This window comes from Denticeps clupeoides, chromosome 9 (genome assembly GCF_900700375.1).
Source record: "Denticeps clupeoides chromosome 9, fDenClu1.1, whole genome shotgun sequence".
NCBI classification, from domain to species: domain Eukaryota; kingdom Metazoa; phylum Chordata; class Actinopteri; order Clupeiformes; family Denticipitidae; genus Denticeps; species Denticeps clupeoides.
The window spans coordinates 8,168,866-8,188,219 of record NC_041715.1 but is presented as its reverse complement, the minus strand read 5'-3'; the positions used below and the strand labels follow the sequence as shown (position 1 = coordinate 8,188,219).

The 19,354-nt window shown below is 41.9% G+C and overlaps 1 protein-coding gene across 2 annotated transcripts; it reads left to right on the top strand.

Moving 5' to 3' along the window:
• Positions 1-272: 272 nt before the first annotated feature.
• trpm2 (transient receptor potential cation channel, subfamily M, member 2) lies at positions 273-18,997 on the top strand. 2 transcript variants are annotated; one of them, XM_028991218.1, is made up of 35 exons: positions 275-418; positions 1,712-1,780; positions 2,457-2,545; positions 4,306-4,379; positions 4,735-4,912; positions 5,000-5,180; positions 6,917-7,080; positions 7,313-7,493; positions 7,571-7,632; positions 7,713-7,913; positions 7,988-8,090; positions 10,271-10,392; positions 10,483-10,755; positions 11,005-11,127; positions 11,208-11,340; positions 11,794-11,939; positions 12,177-12,289; positions 12,747-12,845; positions 13,563-13,788; positions 13,881-13,999; positions 14,095-14,227; positions 14,312-14,483; positions 14,559-14,739; positions 15,068-15,249; positions 15,930-16,062; positions 16,150-16,237; positions 16,314-16,401; positions 16,474-16,616; positions 17,010-17,053; positions 17,140-17,169; positions 17,247-17,333; positions 17,511-17,589; positions 17,686-17,796; positions 17,891-18,007; positions 18,562-18,997. In XM_028991218.1, the coding sequence occupies exons 2-35, from the start codon at positions 1,768-1,770 to the stop codon at positions 18,667-18,669; spliced, it is 4,296 nt and encodes a 1,431-aa protein (XP_028847051.1). In that variant the 5' UTR covers positions 275-418; positions 1,712-1,767; the 3' UTR covers positions 18,670-18,997. The 2 variants fall into 2 exon arrangements, with proteins under 2 accessions (XP_028847052.1, XP_028847051.1); XM_028991219.1 differs by lacking the exons at positions 17,511-17,589; positions 17,686-17,796 and having other exon boundaries at positions 273-418.
• The last annotated feature ends 357 nt before the right edge of the window (positions 18,998-19,354 follow it).

Genomic DNA, 19,354 nt, shown 5'->3' with positions numbered 1-19,354 from the left:
GAACAACTACTAGAATGTTCAGTCTTGGTACATACAGACTCATCAGTTGTAGGTGTTATAGGTAGTGCAGCCTCAGGAATGATTGTTGAGACTGCTGGTGTCCGAGTGGAGGATTCCGTTAACCGTTGCCGTGTGGGTGAAGTGAAAAGGTAAGGTAAGATATCCTCTGTTGTCCCGCAGGGCGTGAACCGGTACAACTAGACAAATGAAACCGATCTTGGTGCATCACCTGGCAACCACTGCTGTGACAACTGCAGCGAGAAACGCAATAAATGCAAAGGAAAACGTGCTTTTGGAATGCCATCCATGCTTCAGCTTTTTTGCAATCTAAATTTTTGTTTATTTATTTTATTCTGAAATCACATTGCGGGACAAGGCCAAGTCATGAGTAAAGGGAAATGGCAAGATCTGGAAATGAGTAAGTGCTGTTTAACAATGAATTCGAGCATTAAAGAGAATTCCTTTCATTATTATAACATTTTATTGGCCACGTGCAACGGGTTCTTGGCAATCTACAGAGAAATATGAATAAATAATTATTGCTTTTTTTGGTGTTTTAGAGTGCAGCAGAACACCTTAATATTACACTTAATTATTACAAACTGGCATGTTTGATGTGTATTTATGTATAAAAATAATATAGATCAAAAATAACATGAAGTCATGAAAATGCAGCATATACTTTTTATACATTCAATGGATATAATTATCACTGCTTTAGGAAATTAAATATATTTAAAGATAGGTAATATAATCTCAGTACATGCTTATCGGCATTTCATTTTGACTGTATTGTTGTCAGGTGCAGATGAAGGATTTACCTGGTGTGAAGTGTGAAACCATTACCCCATGCTGGTCGAACGAGCTTCACTATGTTAACCAGTTTTAGCTGGACATTGTGTTGATCATGCTCTGAGCCGCTTCCCCAGAAAACACACACATGCACCACACATACAATCACACACAGAAAATCTTTCTACACAATTGTGTGTCAATTCCATGAAAGAAGCCGTTAAGTAAGACTAAACAGTCAGGCAAAAAGATACCGGATTTTCAGTCCAAGCTTAGAGTAGGAACATTGCGTGGGACCAAACACATATCTAGGCCCATAAAAGAGGTCAACCAAACACATGAAACACACAAAACCACAAATAAGACATCAATTAAATATAATTGCCCTACGGCACAAAGAGACAAAAGGGGACATTTAAAGTGGCTTGGCCAAACCTAAGTAGGACATCAGGGTAACACAGGGTAATGCAACAAGTAACACATCACACAACAAACCCCAACAAACCCCCCTTGGCACCTGGAAGAAATGGTATGGCCGAAATAGCTTCCTGGTTTTAGGTCTTCTCAGCCCTTATTGTTGGATTTGTAGGAGGTGCTTCAGTGAGCACTGTCCCCAAACACCTCAGGTAACTCAAACGAAGGAAAAAAAAGAATAAGAAGAAACACAATTTTGCCTGCGTTTTGTAGACATGCACAGCGTGAAGCACAAATTGTTTTTTGGAATCTATTAGCTCAATTTATGGCAAATAAATTGAATATTGCAAATAATAAATTGAAGTAAAATTGAATCAAATGGAATAAAAGAGTGTGTTAGTCCCACAAATGACTGAGTGTACAGACACACTGTGCCTAAAACACCACGAGAGTTTCCCGAAGTGTGCTGATTTAGTTTTTTTTTTTTCTGATTGTTTTTGCACAGCAACCAACAAAAAGGATCTTAAAGTGTGACTAGGGTGAAGATCGAAGACAATAGAAATGGATGGTATAGGTAAGCAGCAATGCATTGTCACTGATCGTCCACTGAGATGTTGATGCATTGCTCCCTTCTCCCAGTGCCAAACAGATGGAATGTTAGGGGTCTACTGGTTTAATGAGAAAAGCCCCAAAATACAAACACATGCAGTTTGGTGTTCATTGCTGGAATCCCTCTGTCCTGTTTCACCTGACTGGCGCCTCTTTGGTATTTCTCCTCTTGTGTCTGGATTGCTTTCTTCGTTAGTCAGCAGTTTTGGCCTTACTGTTTAAACACGCCAGTATCGGCACATACTGGCTTGTCTTATAATGATTGTTTTAGAGGGTATAAAAGTTTCCCAAAAATAAATATAATATACCATCATGTCCCTGAGCAAGACACTTAACCCTGGGTGTCTCCAGGGAGGATGGTCCCTGTAGTTACTGATTTACATTTACAGAATTTATCAGACGCCCTCATACAGAGCGACTTGCAATCAGTAGTTACAGGGACCATCCTCCCTGGAGACACCCAGGGTTAAGTGTCTTGCTCAGGGACGTGATGGTAGTAAGTGGGGTTTGGATCTGGGTCTTCTGGTTCATAGGCGAGTGTGTTACCCACTAGGCTACTACCACCCACCAATTGTAAGGTGGACTGGATAAATGCCATATTTAATATTTAAAAATATTTATTTAATTCATTTTTGTTGCAGAAATGTTCAGATCTAGTAAAATATATCCAGACACTTTGGATGGCTGGCAAGTGGGAAAAACGGCGAGCCATCTTCTGGCTGTGGTCAAGGTGAGCTGTCATATGATAGGTGATTAATAATTTTCTTGCAATATCACTGGTTAGATTTAAATTTTGCAAAAACTACTTTACCCACTACACCTATTCTATGGAGTCTACTCACACAGGCAGCTTCATGATTAACATGTGTAAAAAGAAGCACTCAACATAGGAACACTTTCAGGACTGAAAAGTTTGTGTTCAGTATGTATAAAACCAATTTGTAAGTGGTTTATGGCAGTGTATTATGAAAGTGACGTGATTGACGTTGTGAAACGCTGCAGCACAGCACACGGTGAGTCCTCTGCCTTTACCCATCACCCTTGTTGAGCAGTGGGCATCCATGACAGGCGCCTGGCGAGCAGCGTGTGGGGACTGTGCTTTGGATTCAAACCTTCTGATTATGGGGCCACTTCCATAACCGCTAGGCCACCGCTGCCCCTTATGTATTTACTTTTATTTCACTTACTAAATACTTGTACAACATAAACCCCCTTATTTGAGGCCCATACATATAGAATACACCCCTAGAAATCGAACGAGAATTGCTGGTGTCTTCCTCTTGTAAGTCGCTTTGGATAAAAGCGTCTGCTAAATAAAGTAAAGTAAAGTAAAGTAAGTGAAAATGTAAAAATTGTGCCCAAACTGTCAATATTTTGTGTGGCCACCAATGTTTTCCAGCACTGCCTTACAACTCTCTTGGGCATCACTAGAGCTCCACTGGTTGCCACTGGTTGCCATGTCGACACCATGGAGCTGGTGGACGTTTGATAACTTGCAGTCCTCCGCCTCCTGTTTATAATGACCCACAGATGCTCGTATAGAGTTTTGGTCTGGAGACATGCTTAGCCAGTCTAGCACCTTTACCCTCTGTTTCTTCAGCAGGGCAGCGGTCCTCTTGGCGGTGCGTTCGGCAGTACTGGTGGAATGCCGCCCTGCGGCCCAGTTTCTGAAGGTGGCGGTGTGTGGTGGGGCTTTCTTGTGCACCATCTTTAGAACAGTACAGCCATGCAGTCTGCGGTAAGGAAGCGGACCCGTAATCAGAAGGTTGCCGGTTCGAATGCCCGCCAAGGTGCCACTGAGCAAAGCACCGTCCCCACACACTGCTCCCCGGGCGCCTGTCACGGCTGCCCACTGCTCACCAAGGGTGATGGTTAAAAGCAGAGGACACATTTCATTGTGTGCTGTGCTGAAGTGTTGCACAATGGCCGCACTCCTGATTCCTCTCCACTGTTTTAAATCGCTGTACGGTCTTGGCCAGCAGTCCTCTGCCCTGAGCGAGATCGATGGTCGATGACGTCACATGCGCTCCCCGCTCGCGCCTGAGACCTTGAACGAGACACGTGACACCCGGGGGGGGGGGATCGGGGGTTCTAATTTGGCACAATTTAGGGGTGTTTCTCACAGTGGTTGCCAGCGGTTTCGACATTAACAGCTGTGCGTTTAGTCATTTTGAGGGGACTGAAAAAAATTCTTTAGCATTATCGTTCCAAGGAAAATTCTAATAAAATTTGAGGAGTGCATTAACCGCGTTATTTACTATCTTTATGTATAATTTCACAACACTGTCCGGGGGTTCGGGTCGGTGTCCGGTCGGGTGGGGTCGTCCGCCTCCGCTGCAGGGCGCTGTAGCTCCTGCGCAGCCTCGCCGCAGCCATTAGTGCATCAATATCAGTATCAGTATCAGTCAGTGTCTGCATCAGCACCAGCAGACGAGCATGGAGAAGCTGTGCGCGGCCGAGCTGACCCGCAAACTGCCTCTGCCCTCGCAGCGCTGCTTGCTGAAGTCGTGGGTGAAGGAGAACATCAAGAAGAAGCGGTGCTGCTTCTACCGGGAGGATGACGCGTGAGTCCAGTTTTACAGCATTTACCCTTGTCCAAGAGCGACCCACAGTCAGTAGTTACAGGGACAGCCCCCCATCCCGGAGACACTGAGGGTTAAGTGTCTTGCCCGGGGACGCGATGGTAGTAAGTGGGATTTGAACCTGGGTCCTACCTACTAGGCTACTTGCACCCAAATGCGCCCTCAATGGCTGGACCTTTCCTTCATTTATCCGTTTTATTCATTCTGGCCGGTTTGGCAGTGTCACTTGTCCTGCTGCAGTGCTGGCGAGGGTGTGGCCTTGACTGTCCAGTGGACCCCGGCGGTCTTTGTGGTGTTGGGGTGAAATCTCGACTTTGCTAACGTTTCTCACACACAGACAAAAAGGCAAGGAGATCTGTATGTGTGGATACCAGAAGCGGCAGCACACGCATGAAGCCTTCTCGGATGGAGGACAGAACCGGGATCCGTGGGACCGCCACAAACACATTTGCCAAACGCCCACTGATGCTTTCGGGTACATTAGTTTTGGTGGATTTGGTCAGAAAACAGGAAAGGTAAACAAGTAGTTTCACTAGAACCTTTTTTTTTTCCCCCACTAGAATGAAATATGTATATTTGTTTGATGTCTGTGTGTGTTGCAGTATGTGCGGGTCTCCTCGGACACCCCCATCCAGACGGTCTATCAGCTGATGACTGAGCACTGGAAACTGCACTCGCCCAACCTGCTCATTTCGGTGACGGGCGGGGCCGTGAACTTCACCATGAATTCTCATCTCAAGTCAAAGTTCCGGAGGGGTCTTAGGAAGGTTGCTGAGACTACGGGTTAGTGATCCGTCTCTTCCTTCTCCACAATATCAGATGGACTGTCAACACAGGCCACCCAGATACTTGTTCACACCCTAGTAATCTCACGACTGGATTACTGTAACTCTGACTGCCATCCGGCCTCTACAACTAATACAAAATGCAGCAGCACGACTGGTCTACAACCTTCCCAAATTCTCCCACACCACCCCACTGCAATGTTCCCTCCACTGGCTCCTAGTAGCTGCACCCCCCCCCCCCCCCCACCCCACAAAGCCAAACAAGGGGTCTCAACATCCTACCTCACAGCCCTTATTACACCTCGCACTGCACCTCGCACCATCCCACCCCCCAGGACTGCTCGCCTGGTCCCTCCATCTCTGAAGGTAAAAGGAAGACACTCATCTAGACTCTTCTCTGTCTTGGCCCCTCGGTGGTGGAATGAACTTCCCCTTGTGGTCAGAACAGCTCAGTCACTGAGTGTTTTCAAACAGCAGCTCAAGACCTTCCTCTTTAGAGAATATTTAGATTAACTTGAAACCTTCTAATTGTCTGAAAGTGAACTAAAATGATTGTATTCATGGTTTTGAGTCCTAGTGAACCAGAACTGATTACTTCACTGATGGTAACATGAAAGCCTGTTGTAAGTCACTCTGGATAAGGGCGTCTGCCAAATGCCATAAATGTACAATGCAATGTAAATCTGCCATGGACTGAAACTGGTGGCAAACATTACCGCACCGAACAAATAACAGGAAAGCCAGAGGACCAATAAAATCGCCTCACCGTGTCTATTCTAATGCTCCATTGATTCAGCCATTTTACTGTAAGTAATGCAGTGTGTGGACAATAAGTAATCTTGACTGTGACTATGAAGCATGGCACCAAATAGGCCACACTTATAATGTGATCTTGAATCCTGAAGGGAAACATGTTGCAAAAGAAAAGTACACAAACAGAAAATTATAAATGTAAATATTGGATTTTTATTTTATATATATATATATATATATATGTATGTATGTGTGTGTGTGTGTGTGTGTGTGTGTGTATGTATGTATGTATGTATGTATGTATGTATGTATGTATGTATATATATATATATATATATATATATGTGTGTGTGTGTGTGTGTGTGTGTGTGTGTGTGTGTGTGTGTGTATATATATATATATATATATATATATATAATGGCAAGCCAAACAGGAAATAAATAATATATATAATGACAGGGAACTGAATATATGAAATGAATTGGCAGCGCTAGGATCGGATTTAAAATGCTGAAGTTAGTTTGCCCTGTAATTCCTTCCTATTTACTTGCCTTCATTTCCGTATTAAAAGGCGGAGGTTTATGTAGGAATGGCGGTGGGAAGCTCGCCTGATGTGGAGCTATTGAAAAATCTCTTCACCGGTAGTCCTATACTGAATGTTGGTAGAATTATTTGTGGTGTTACTGCATGATGTCAGGTTTCATTCCATATATTCAGACTTCATTCCATATATTCGGGTTTCATTCCATATATTCAGTTCCCTGTCAATATATATATATTATTTATTTCCTGTTTGGCTTGCCATATATATATATATATCTCTCTCTCTCTCTCTCTCTGTCTCTCTGTCTCCCTGTCTCTCTGTCTCTCTGTCTCTGTGAGTGGTGTCCTGCTCCCAGCACCCCGGGTCCCTCAACCGGTGTTTGGTAATTTGCCATGAATGGAAATATATGGTCGTCTTATGATTTGTGTGTTGAGTAGGTGCTTGGATCATCACTGGGGGAACTCATGCCGGGGTCATGAAGCACGTCGGGGCGGCCCTGCGGGAGTACACCCTGAGCAGCTCCATAGACGCCAGTATTGTTGCCATCGGAGTGGCCACATGGGGCATTCTTCATAATAGGGAATGTCTGATCAACCCTGATGTAAGTGATCAGTTTCTAGATGAGACTCCAGCCTGGTTCTACATTTTATATTTACTGCACTTATTCAGAGAGACTTACAATCAGTAGTTACAGGGACAGTCCCCCCTGGAGACGCTCAGGGTTAAGTGTCTTGCTCAGTGACACAATGGTAGAAAGTGTGGTTTGAATCCTCTGGTGTGTTACCCACTAGGCTACTCCACCTAACCCCACTGTTACTCTACTCTCTGCTTAGGGTTGCTTTCCTGCCCACTATACTGTGGACGAGCAAAGTCGGGGGAGACTGTCCTGTCTGGATAACAATCACTCGCACTTCCTGCTGGTGGATGATGGGACGCACGGCCACTATGGTGTGGAGATCAAGATGCGCAGTAAACTGGAGAAGTTCATATCTGAGCAAAACCTAGGAAATCGAGGTGGGACGTCCACTATCATATGATTTGTATAGTGTAAATTCTGTCCCCGTATTTATGTTCTTGTATGACCCCTGTAGAAAGTGGTGTGAAGATCCCAGTGGTTTGTGTGGTAGTGAACGGTGGTCCTGGAACCCTGGATGTACGTAAGTCCTGGATGGTTTGCTTTGCTCTGAATTTCTCCAACTTTGGTTAATTTCACATTTCCTATTGTACCAACAGACCATCTATAATGCCATGCTCAATGGCACCCCATGTGTGACGTTTGAGGGTTCGGGGCGCATAGCTGACGTCATTGCTCAGGTTGCCGGCCAATCTGTGTCCTCTGTGAGCATTGGTCTCGTACAGTCCCTGCTCAAGAAATATTTTTCCCTCGAATTTGAAAATTTCTCAGAGCTTAAGATCCTTGAGTGGACCAAAAAGGTAATTTGGGTAATGTTTTTTGTTATTTGAAGACTTTTATTATTCCGACTGACTACAAATGAACTCAATTTCAGATTCAAGACATCCTCAGGATGCCACACCTCCTGACTGTGTTTAGCACAAATGACCTAAAGAACAATGATGTAGATGTAGCCATTCTTCAGGCCTTTCTGAAAGGTATTGACCATTATGAATGTTACTAAAACCAAGGCATTATCAATTCTATATGTCTGTGAAGAGGATAAGGCCATCCATCATACTATTACACACTGGGTGCAGGGACTGATTGCAATTTGCAACGCAAACAGTTTTTTTCACATTGGAGAACTTGCAATGCGTAAATCATGGGGAGAGACTTATCTTTTCCCATGGAAATTACCAGACTGCTGAATAGAAATGGGATGATTAGCAACAGTGCTTTGATTTAGAGCATGAATTGTATGACATTCAAACTGCATGATCAGTTTGCATTGTTGATTAAAACTGGACAAGTTCTAATATTTTCTGACTTCTGTCTGATGGTTATTCGATGCTAGAGCAGCAGACAGCATGCTGTAGTAGACAGTTGCAACCCCTCCCCCACTCTCTCACTCAGAGTGTTGCAAAATTGGTACATTTCCTCCAGTTAGCCAATCAGGTGTTGTGAGCACTCTTCACTGCAGATATTAAACCCCCCTTCCAGTATCAAAACTCCTCATTCAGACAGTTCAGCTCGAGAACTTGCTTTGTACTCTCTATACAGTCTTCTGTACTTCTTTATCACAAGATTAACAACCAAACTTCTTATCACAAGATTAACAACCAAAAGCCTTTTTAAAGGCTCATTACCTTTTATATTGCATCTCTGTCCCTCTATCTCCTTGACTTTCTCTCACTCTCTCTTTCCACCTATCTCTCTCTCTATCTAAACCTCTCTCTCTTATGCTATATATTATATAATATATTATTTGTAATTATACTATATTATATATGGCATATTATATTCTGTACTATTCATTACCAGAAGTATATGATTTTCTAGTTTTATAACAGGCTGAAAGTCTGTATTATGTTTCTTAGTTGTAATAACGGTACACCAAGGATCCATTTCATTCTGTTGGTGTCCTTGAATTTATTTGTTCCTGGCCCTGCGCATGATATGACTGCCCCCTAGCTACGAGGATGTAATGGTCTTCTTTGGGAAAGCTGCAAAGCAACAATTGCAGATTATAACAGGTACATGGCATTTTGGTTCACTTTTATAGACATTTCCATTTCTATTTCGAACTAGCACATTCTGGATTATTCAAACATATAATGTTTGTTATGGTACGATCTGGTTGTGCTACGTTGCTGCCTGTTTCTATAAACAGAGATTGGTAACCTGGTGCTAACATTAACGTGAGGTAATGGCATGAGGCTGTACTGATTATAATTTGAGATCCAACTTACTGTATCAACTTGAGCTACCTTCTTTTCACTTTTTCTGAGGTAAAAAGCAGCAAAAGATTGTCAACATCATTCTGCTTTTACAATACTGTACACCGCACTAGTTTGGTCCCACAAGTGGCATGGGGACGTAGCAACTAGCCATCTCAGCCATTTTTTGAGGGGGGGTTTTGCGCAGGGGCCCACACGACCCGTAATCTGTCCCTGACTGGGTGTCCTGGACAACACTTCAGATGGAAGATGCCCATCACGCTTCCTCATGGGATTTTCTGATCCCATTAGGGATTAATTTCCAGGCAGTGTCTATCCTCTGCACTTTACATGGATTATGTGTAACAGTAATTTCATTTAGTTAATGGAGAGAGTGCCATTAGACCAGAAGACTAATGATAAGTGGGGGTATATCTTCACATGTTAGATTCTCTAGTTCACCAGTAAGAGTTCTTAGTTTAGAATGCTGAAATCCATCTGCATTTGCAATGTAATCAAGGTGTAAAGAAAATGGAGAGAAATGCAGGAAGGGAGGGGAGGGACTTATACCTTGAGCTAAAATTGCGTGTGTGACGTTTGACAGGAGGGGGTTTAAATCCTGCAGAATAAGGAAGTATGGTCTGTAGGAGATGTCAGTCAACCCCATGGACCCCTCTCACTTTTAACTACATTATCTTCTGGCTTTCAGAAAAAAACACCAACAGAATGTGTGTAGTTAGGTCCCTTTGTCCTAGATGATAACTAAGAAGCAATCATTTTCTGTACATATTTATTTATGCAAATCCTGATCTTATATTTGATTTAAAAATCAGTTCCTATTCACCATCAGCTGCCATTTTGTCATTTGTCTTAAAGATGTAAACTAGGTTTTTACATTCACAGAAAACATTGGGATAGTGACTCCTAATAATATTTTTATTTCCCTGGCATGTCTCCAGCTTCCAGGGGCAGTGAGAGTTTTGACCGGAAAGGCTGGGAGCGGCAGCTGGAGCTGGCGGTGGCTTGGAACCGCGTGGACATCGCGGAGAACGAGATCCTCACAGATGAGAACCAGTGGAAGGTCTGCCACGCCCTGTGCACTATGTGCAGATGCTACTGAGAGAAGTGCATGGTGGCCCTCCATGCTGAATGGTCCTCTCTCCTCTCTTAGTCCAGTGACCTGCACAAGGCCATGTTCTCAGCTCTGATTGGCCGTAAGCCAGAGATGGTGCGTCTGCTGTTTGAGAAGGGGGTGAGCATCTGGGACATCTTGAGCGAGGAGATGCTGTGTGACCTCTACGCCAACCTACCCAGCTGCTTCTTCATGCGCAAACTGGCTGAGGGTGCGAATAACGACAGACCGGAGGGAGAAAACGTGTCCCTTCGTCTTGTTTCAGCCGAAGTGCAGCGCCTCCTGGGTAGTTTTACCCAACCCATCTACCCTGTGAGTATGAGCTCCTTATGCTAATGAATATCAAAAAAGACTTTAAAACCTCTGGACATTTCTGTATTGTGAGTCATAGGTAATGTTCTAGTTTGAGATTTTAATCAATTTCTGATTTTCATGAGCAATCAGCATATATTATATATAATATGGAATGTAGCACATATGAATGTTGTCTGTTGAATTTAAGAAAACATTTTTTATTATTTGAGATTATTTTATATATTTTTTTTACCTTTTGCCATCTAGACATCATTCTATGATAAACTGCAACAAACGATCCAAGAAAACCACAGAGATCCGGGCAGAGATCTCTTTCTCTGGGCCATTGTGCAGCATAACAAGGAACTGGCTGAAATAGCTTGGGAACAGGTACTATGTGAATAAGAAATGGATTTCCATTGTCCAAAATCAAATAAAATTAGTCCAATGTGTAAATATGTTTTCTGCAGTCCATAGATAGCATCAGTGCTGCTTTGGCTGCAAGCAAAATGCTGAAGAAGATGGCACTGGTCAGCCAGGACGACGAAGACAATGTCAGTGAGATGAGAGAGCTTGCCAGGCTTTATGAGAAACGGGCCATTGGTATGTTCTTACTATTTATGAGCACTGTTTTCAAACTGGTGCCAAGCTCGATTCTTGATCACTAGTGTAAGGTCAAAAGTGTCCTCATGATTCATAAAACATGAAAGAAACATAAACTTCCATGATGTTTGAGCATGTGGCATGTTAACCGGGGGGAGTTTAAATAATCCAGAATGAGGAAGTAGTGTGTATATGAGCAATCACATGGCTCCTCCCCTTTTAAACAAATAAATACCGGTTCCTCCTCTCATATGTAAGTCCTACGTACACCTGACCTTACACTAGCAATCAAGCCCTATTCTTAGTGCCAGCATGAAGATTGTATGTGTTTATTTACTCTATAATTCCTCTGATCATTTAATAAATTGCCAATCATTCATTTTGTCCCTTATTAAGGGAGTGGTGCACTTGGTTTTATTACTTTTTACTATTTTCAAAATTTTTCTTTGCCAGGTGTGTTCAGTGAATGCCATAAGAACGATGAGCATCGGGCTCAAAAACTTCTGATCCGCATTTCGCCATCATGGGGCAATGTCACCTGCCTGCGCCTGGCCTTAGAAGCTGATGATAAGGATTTTGTAGCTCACTCAGGGGTCCAGGTGGGCCACTAGATTAGTATAAAATGTATATTTAACAAAATGGACAAACTACCAAACTGGCCGTTATGTATCATTAAGCCACGGTTTGAACATTGCTGTTACATTCTAGCTACATAAACCACGTTGAGTTAAAAATGAATGATTTGTTTTAATGTGTGTTCTTCAGTTGAGACTAACAAAGTGAAGTCATTTAAAACAAAATAACTACACTTCGTGACTTCCATGTTCTATCTTTAGGCCCTGCTGACCCAGATCTGGTATGGGGAGCTTTCGGTGTTCAACCCGCAGTGGAAACTCATGCTCACCATGTTCTTCTTTCCTCTCATATATTCAGGATTCATAACTTTTAGGTGGGTCCTTATATCTGATGTTCTTCAAAGAATGATATATAGTGTTTAATGTAATTGAAAGATTACGACCACCACTCAAGGATCAGGGGAAACAGGATGCACCGGTTCAATTTTGAGTTTAATGGCAAAGGCTGTGAATTCTTTTGTAAATGTACAGTTTTTCATATATAAAAAAAAAAAAAAAGAAAAAATGCCAATTCCTTAAGTTAACTTTTTTTCATGTCATTATGGGCGGTTGTGTGTGGAATTCTGAGAAAAAAATGCATTTAATCAATTTTGGAATAAGGCTGTAACATAATAAAATGTGGAGAAAGTGATGTGCTGTGAATACCTTCCGGATGCACTGTACATCTCGATAGATTGGAAGGTTATTCAATAAACGGCCTAGAAATCATGGTTACCATGTGTCGCATTTGTTACTCACATTTATAAGTTTGTGTGTGAAATGACATTTCAGGCATGATGAAACAATTCAGCGACTGACCAGAAGGAAAGAAAAGCTCACCATGGACTCTTCGCTAACTTCAACCGACCCTCTGGTGGAAAACCAATCCCAGTGAGCATTGCATGAGCATCCCTTCACCTTTGACTCTTTGGTTCTTAAACTTTTGGTAGTACTCAGGCTCCCTCTAGTTCTATCTGAGGAGACATCAAGATTATTATTCTTAATATCCTCAATGTAGTCCAGTTAATATAATCACTTGCTTTGGATGACCGTATCAAAAATGGATTTTCAGAGGTGATGCCCATCTGATAAATGCTGTAAATGTAAATGTAAGTCATAAAATATTGATAGTCATTTAGCTTTATTCATATATTAGGTTTTCCTATTCATTAATTTCATAATTCTCCATTAATTTGGCTTTTTTACAGAAATGCATCCACTCTGGAACCACTCTGCTGTTAATAAAGTTATACAAATAAAATAGGACGAGGGGGGGGTATGAAAGAGTAAGGCTAGTAAAATGTCAGCAAGCTAAAATGCAAGAAAATACCTGATTCAACTTCTGTACTTATCACCCAGTTCTTCAGTTGAATGAGGTCCCCTCATTCCCCTCCAGGACCCCTGCTGTAGACCTTATATGTTAAGTTAGAGTGAGTGTGGTGACAACTCCTGGTGCGATGTCAGCACCATCTAGTGGTGATTCCTTATATGACCCTGAATATTTCAGTTCTTATCCAAATTTTTCTATTAATACAGATTTTCCATTGACTGTAGTTCAATTACTTGTTTTGGTTCTCATTATTATTATTATTTTTTGTATCAATTTAGTTACTCCCTAGAGGATGAGGATGTGAAACCCCTGAGCTGCTACGAGAAGTTGGTCGGATTCTACACTGCTCCCCAGATCAAGTTTTTTTGGAACATTCTGTCTTATTTTGGCTTCTTGTTGCTCTTTTCCATCATACTGATGATTGACTTCCAGCCATCTCCTTCATGGAAGGAACTTTTGCTTTATGTGTGGATGGCCTCTCTTGTGCTTGAAGAGATCAGACAGGTTGGTGAATGAATCCCATTTCCATTTGATTGCAGTCCTGCTCATGTGGTGAAACATGACTTTTCTCTTTATACAATTTACACATCGTGCAGCTTTTTGATGACCCAGATGGACTTGGAATCAACAAAAAAGCCAAGGCATACATTTGTGACCTGTGGAACATTCTCGATGTGCTCTCAATCTCGGTCTTCATCGCAGGCCTGGTCTGTAGGTAAGGGCCTATTAAGGGCGTATTAACCTACAGGCACCCTGGGACTCTCCATTTTACATAACGTCTGTGACTCTGTGACCTCATCTCTCATGCAGACTGACCACAACTGCGCTGTACGCAGGTAAAGTCATTCTTTGCATCGATTTCATCATTTTCTGTCTGCGTCTGATGGCCATCTTCATAATCAGTAAAACCCTGGGTCCCAAAATAATCATTGTCAAGAGAATGGTGGGTGTTCCATTTAACATTGTGCTTTGCACGCAATGTGGTGCAGTGCCGTTACAGAGACTCCTTGTCTCTCCCGTTCTTCAGATGATGGACCTGTTCTTCTTCATGTTCCTGCTGAGCATCTGGGTTGTTGCTTACGGAGTGGCTAAACAGGGTATCCTGATAGACAACGAGGACCGCCTGAACTGGATCGTGAGAGGTGCCCTCTATGAACCCTACCTCATTATATTCGGCAACCTCCCGACAGATACAGACAGTAAGTAGCCTTCAGGTGTCTTCTAAACACGGAACTGCTCCTTTTTAAATAGCGCTCTTCTCTCTTGCGCTTCAGTCACCCAGTTTGATGTGACTAAGTGCACCACCAATGGCTCGGATGCCCTGCTGCCCAGGTGCCCTGTGCTGAACGCAGACCAGATTCCCGCCTTCCCAGAATGGCTGACTATCATCATGTTGTGTGTTTACCTTCTCTTTGCCAACATCTTACTTCTCAACCTCCTCATAGCTATTTTCAAGTGAGTTGCCATGCTGTCAGTCGTCTGTTACTGCATTGGTCCCAATATATAGCAACCTTTGTTTTAAGACTTTTCAAATAGAGTATTTTAATAGAAAAATAATGAAATTGTTTCAGTTACATTCAGAATTTTTTTATTTTTAGAACTTTGTCTTGCTATTTAAGAATTATATGATATATTATTGTAATCCCAAATGCACAATTTAATCTTTCATTGTAAATCACATTAAACATCCCATTAAAAGGGACGTGGCACCTCTCTTATGTGTAGTCTGAAATCTTGAAAGAATGCTTAAAAATGAAATCTTATGTTCTCATCTACCCGACAGCTACACATTTCAGGAGGTGCAAGACAACACTGACACGATCTGGAAGTTGCAGAGATATGAGCTGATCAAAGAGTACCAAAGCCGCCCTTCTGCACCCCCGCCCTTCATCCTTTTCGAGCATCTGTGCCTCCTCGTCCAGTGCATTCTGAAGCCCTGCTGCAAAAAGAAGAGCAGTAATTTCAGTGTGTAGCAATCTAAGAGGCAAATCTGAATTCTGCTCGTTCAAATATAAGTTTAAGGTCCCTTGACATGAAAATGTTGCTTTTATATCAGTCTTGTTGGTCCCCTAATACTGTATCTGAAGTTTCTTTTATTCAGCCACGGTGCGAAACTTAGCCAATCCCACAATGATATTTCCCCAGGATGCGCCATTTCTGTGTGTAGCTTTAAATGCTAATGAGGAGGATAGAGGAGGGTGAGGAGGCATTTGTGGAAATGACTTCATATATATAAAATTTTTTTTTTTTTTTTGCTCATTTTTACACCCAATCATGATGCAACTGTTTTACATGAATGGGAAGCATGACTGAATGGGGAGATATTGTTTTAGGGGACTGTTGGGAAGTTCTGTGGCCGGACTAAGCATGAGAAACGGAAGGTAACCTCTTATGACGACAAGGGAACAAATTCCAGATCTGACGGAGCACAATTACCAAAGCACTTTTTATTCAGGACTACTGCAGGACCAAAGACTGGCCAGGGGAACTCATTAACATTAATCTCAGAAAGTGAAATTTTCATGATGGTGAAAGTGAAATCATCATGAAATTTTTGATGTTCTATCAGTGAAAGGTCTGTCTGTCTAGGTGGATGTTGGCCACGACAGACACACTTGTGAGCATCTTCTTAACCATGTGCACAGGGGAGCAGCTGTCGCAGGCCGAGGAAGAGGGACTGCTGACTTGGGAAGCCTTCATGAAAGATAATTATTTAATGATTACGAATCAGGAAAGGATTCAGAGCATGGAATACCACATTCAGAACACCTCCGAGAGGTGGGGCCCAATGACATCATATCGGTTTTGGGGCATCTAACGTGAAATGAACTGCACTCGGCGCATTCTGATGCATCTTTATTTCAGGGTGTACACCATGTCTGAGCTCCTGGAGAGAAAATACGACCGAGATTCAGCTGCAGTTGGGAAGAAACTAAACCAACTGGAACAGCAGGTTGAATCAGATTGTTATTTTTCGATTATATAAATGTTTCTGATCTGTTTATATTTATGCACCAGTCTGTCTTTAGGTGTTTCAGTGCACAAAATCTCTTAAATGGATCATGGACGCCCTCAAATCCCAAGGTTACCATGCTGACGAGAACGCCCCCTCGCTTAGTAAGTGAACGGGAGACGTTTGGTGGCTGAAGGTCCGCTGGATCCTCAGATCTTGGTTTCTGTCGTCTGTAGATAAGAGCACTGAGAGGCTGCCGGATGAACCCCTGGCCGAGGAGGCCGAGTCTGAGAAGAGACACGTCTATGCACGTCACTTACATTACCCGGACAGCAACGTTACGCGCTTCCCGGTGCCGGAAGAGAAAGTGCCCTGGGAGGTACGTCCTTCCGATTGTAAAACGTTTAACAGAATTATGCATTTTCCTAAGTGGGGTTACATTATGACATTGTCAGGTTTGGCGTAAAACAGCGAGCTAACGTGTAATAAAAATCGGTTTTAAAAGAAATTAAATAAGGAATAATTTCTGAGCTCCAAAGCAACTATCACTTATGTGGTAGAATTCCTAAATTTGTCCTGTGCGGAAGAATTTTACAATTTTACAGATTACATAAAGTAGCTAATCTGGTAAATTTGGTCTGGTAAATATCAAATTATTGCTAGTCAAAGAGACAGCACTTTGTGCATTTGCGTTTTACCTGTTAAAGTACTATAAAGAAAAAGGCATATAATACAGCAATTATTGTTAATAACATCCTCATCTGTGTTTCAGGTTGACTTCCCTCTTTACATGCCCACCGTTTATGAGCCTATTCAGTGAGTTTTGTCAAGCTATTAATCACGGATGTATATAATTTGATTTAAAAAAAAAAAAAAATTTAAATTCTCTTCCCCCTCAACAGATCTGAACTTTCACGTTTAGATGAATACAGGTAAGCGAGCGTCAGAGTCATGGAAGCTTTCCGTTTTGCCCCTGCCAGTGTCTTCATTTCCCCTCCCCTCTTTGCAGAAACCCTGGTGGTCGTACAGGGGTAAGGGGGAGAGGGGCACTGAGCTGCCTGGGCCCGAATCCTGCACTGGACATAGTGATAACTCTGTGAGACAATTTTTTTTGTCATGTATTTCTCCACTCCCATATGTACTTAATCATTGGAATCATAATGTGGAACTAATAATACCAGTGCATCACTTATTTTAGTAACATTTTTCAATGTAATTTCACTTTTAATTAGTGAATAATTGGTAGCTGTGTTCTGGTTTACCATTATTATAGTAGGCGAGACAAAGAGGGTTCAGCCCTTAGGTTTCTCGCGGCATGGAATCAGGCAGCAGGGGGCTGGTCTCTGCCTGGGGTAAGAGAATAAAAAAAAAAAAAATTAATGTCACCAATCACGTCCTGTACTGGACGTCCTGACAAGAAGCCTATTGATCAGTATGTTCGTCTTTAGGGTGACGTGGCGGTGGATGAGACTCTGCCTGAGAGACTAAAGCACTTACTGGGAAATAAGATTTATCATGCATTGGAAGCCAAGCTGAAGGATCGGCGTGACAAAAATATGGTGGAATATGCAGAGTAACATTGTGAACCATCTAATAAGTAAAATGGTGTATGCAATGCACTGCAACTCCTGGTCTTATCTGTGCTTTCGGTAGATCTGGGAAGGGTATGCTGACGACCCCAGGAACACTGACAATGCATGGGTGCATACAACGGTGTACGCCCTTAACCTGGACAACGAGAATGAGCTGCTTGATGAAATAAACCATGTGGTAGAGAACATTTATGGTTTCATTGTCTTTAAAACATTTTTTCCGTCATATGAAGTGCTTCATGAAAGCTGTATTGTCAGATGTTAAATGTTTGAAATGATTTCTGACGGTCCATCACTACTACAGGTACACAAAAAAACAAAACACTATATATTAATTTTTTTTTTGTTTCAAACAGTCAGCAATACAGCTTCAGTGCATATATAAGTAAAACTGATTAGACTTAACCATCCATAAACATAGTGTCCTTGTGCTCTTGAAATATGTATTTATTCTGTGTTCAGTCAAGCTATTTTCTTTACATGTTTGGTTTTTAATATATATATATATATATATCACAGAATAGCCTTTACTAGGGATGCACTGATACCAATACAGATACCATGGTCTGAGAAATGTCTGTTTGAGCGGCGTGTAAGGGGTTAATCAAAGGCCCCAGTGCCAGCCCCCAAAATTTTAATTTGGCATAAGTGGTCCTGATTCATAGGAATGAATGAAAATACTCAACCGAGAGGCTTTTGTGACCTGAGATTATTATATTTTTATTTTTGCAGGTCGCCTACAGGCGAACTTCATCAGAGCAAATCAAGTGGCAGGAAGTGAACAGTCGGACCCCAGTGCCTGCGTACCAAAGAGAAGCCCTCCAATTAGACCGATCTTAATGTTGCACCTGACACCAGGCCTAGTTAGTCTAGAAATCCTTATTAGGTAGGAAATATGTGTTGCCTAGTAGTTGGGGACAACGGCTATGGTGAATGAATGTTTGTTTATTTATATTTTAATTTATAAGATGGATTTGTTTACTCTAATTCATAATGTTAATTATACCAACCAGACAGATTACAATGTCCATTAGCAATCATTGCTATATTTCACATCTTTGTTATTTATCATAAAGTTTTTAATGTTTTCAGTTTTTTTATCCTTCCAGATTGTCTTTTCTGGGACATGTTTGTCACTTATGTTTTGAAATAAATTATTATATGGGAATTTTATTTTTTTTTATTTTTTATTTTACTTTGCCACCACCAGAGGGCGACACGAAAGCTGAATACCGAAAATCCACGTGGCTAGTTTAAACACGTGACCACACTCCCAGCGCGTCAACGATCACGTGATTCTACAGTGTCATTCTGGTCACAGACTGAGCATTGTTTGGATGCAGCAATTATAAATCTTTAAAATAATTCGTTACTGTTGAGACACACTTATATATATCTTAACTCTCGTATACATCTATACACACAGTACAACTGTTAAATTGGGTAATATTATCTCTCTGTAATAATATATATTAATGCATTGTTCCATATGTACCTTTGCACATTAATTATTCCTTTCACTACT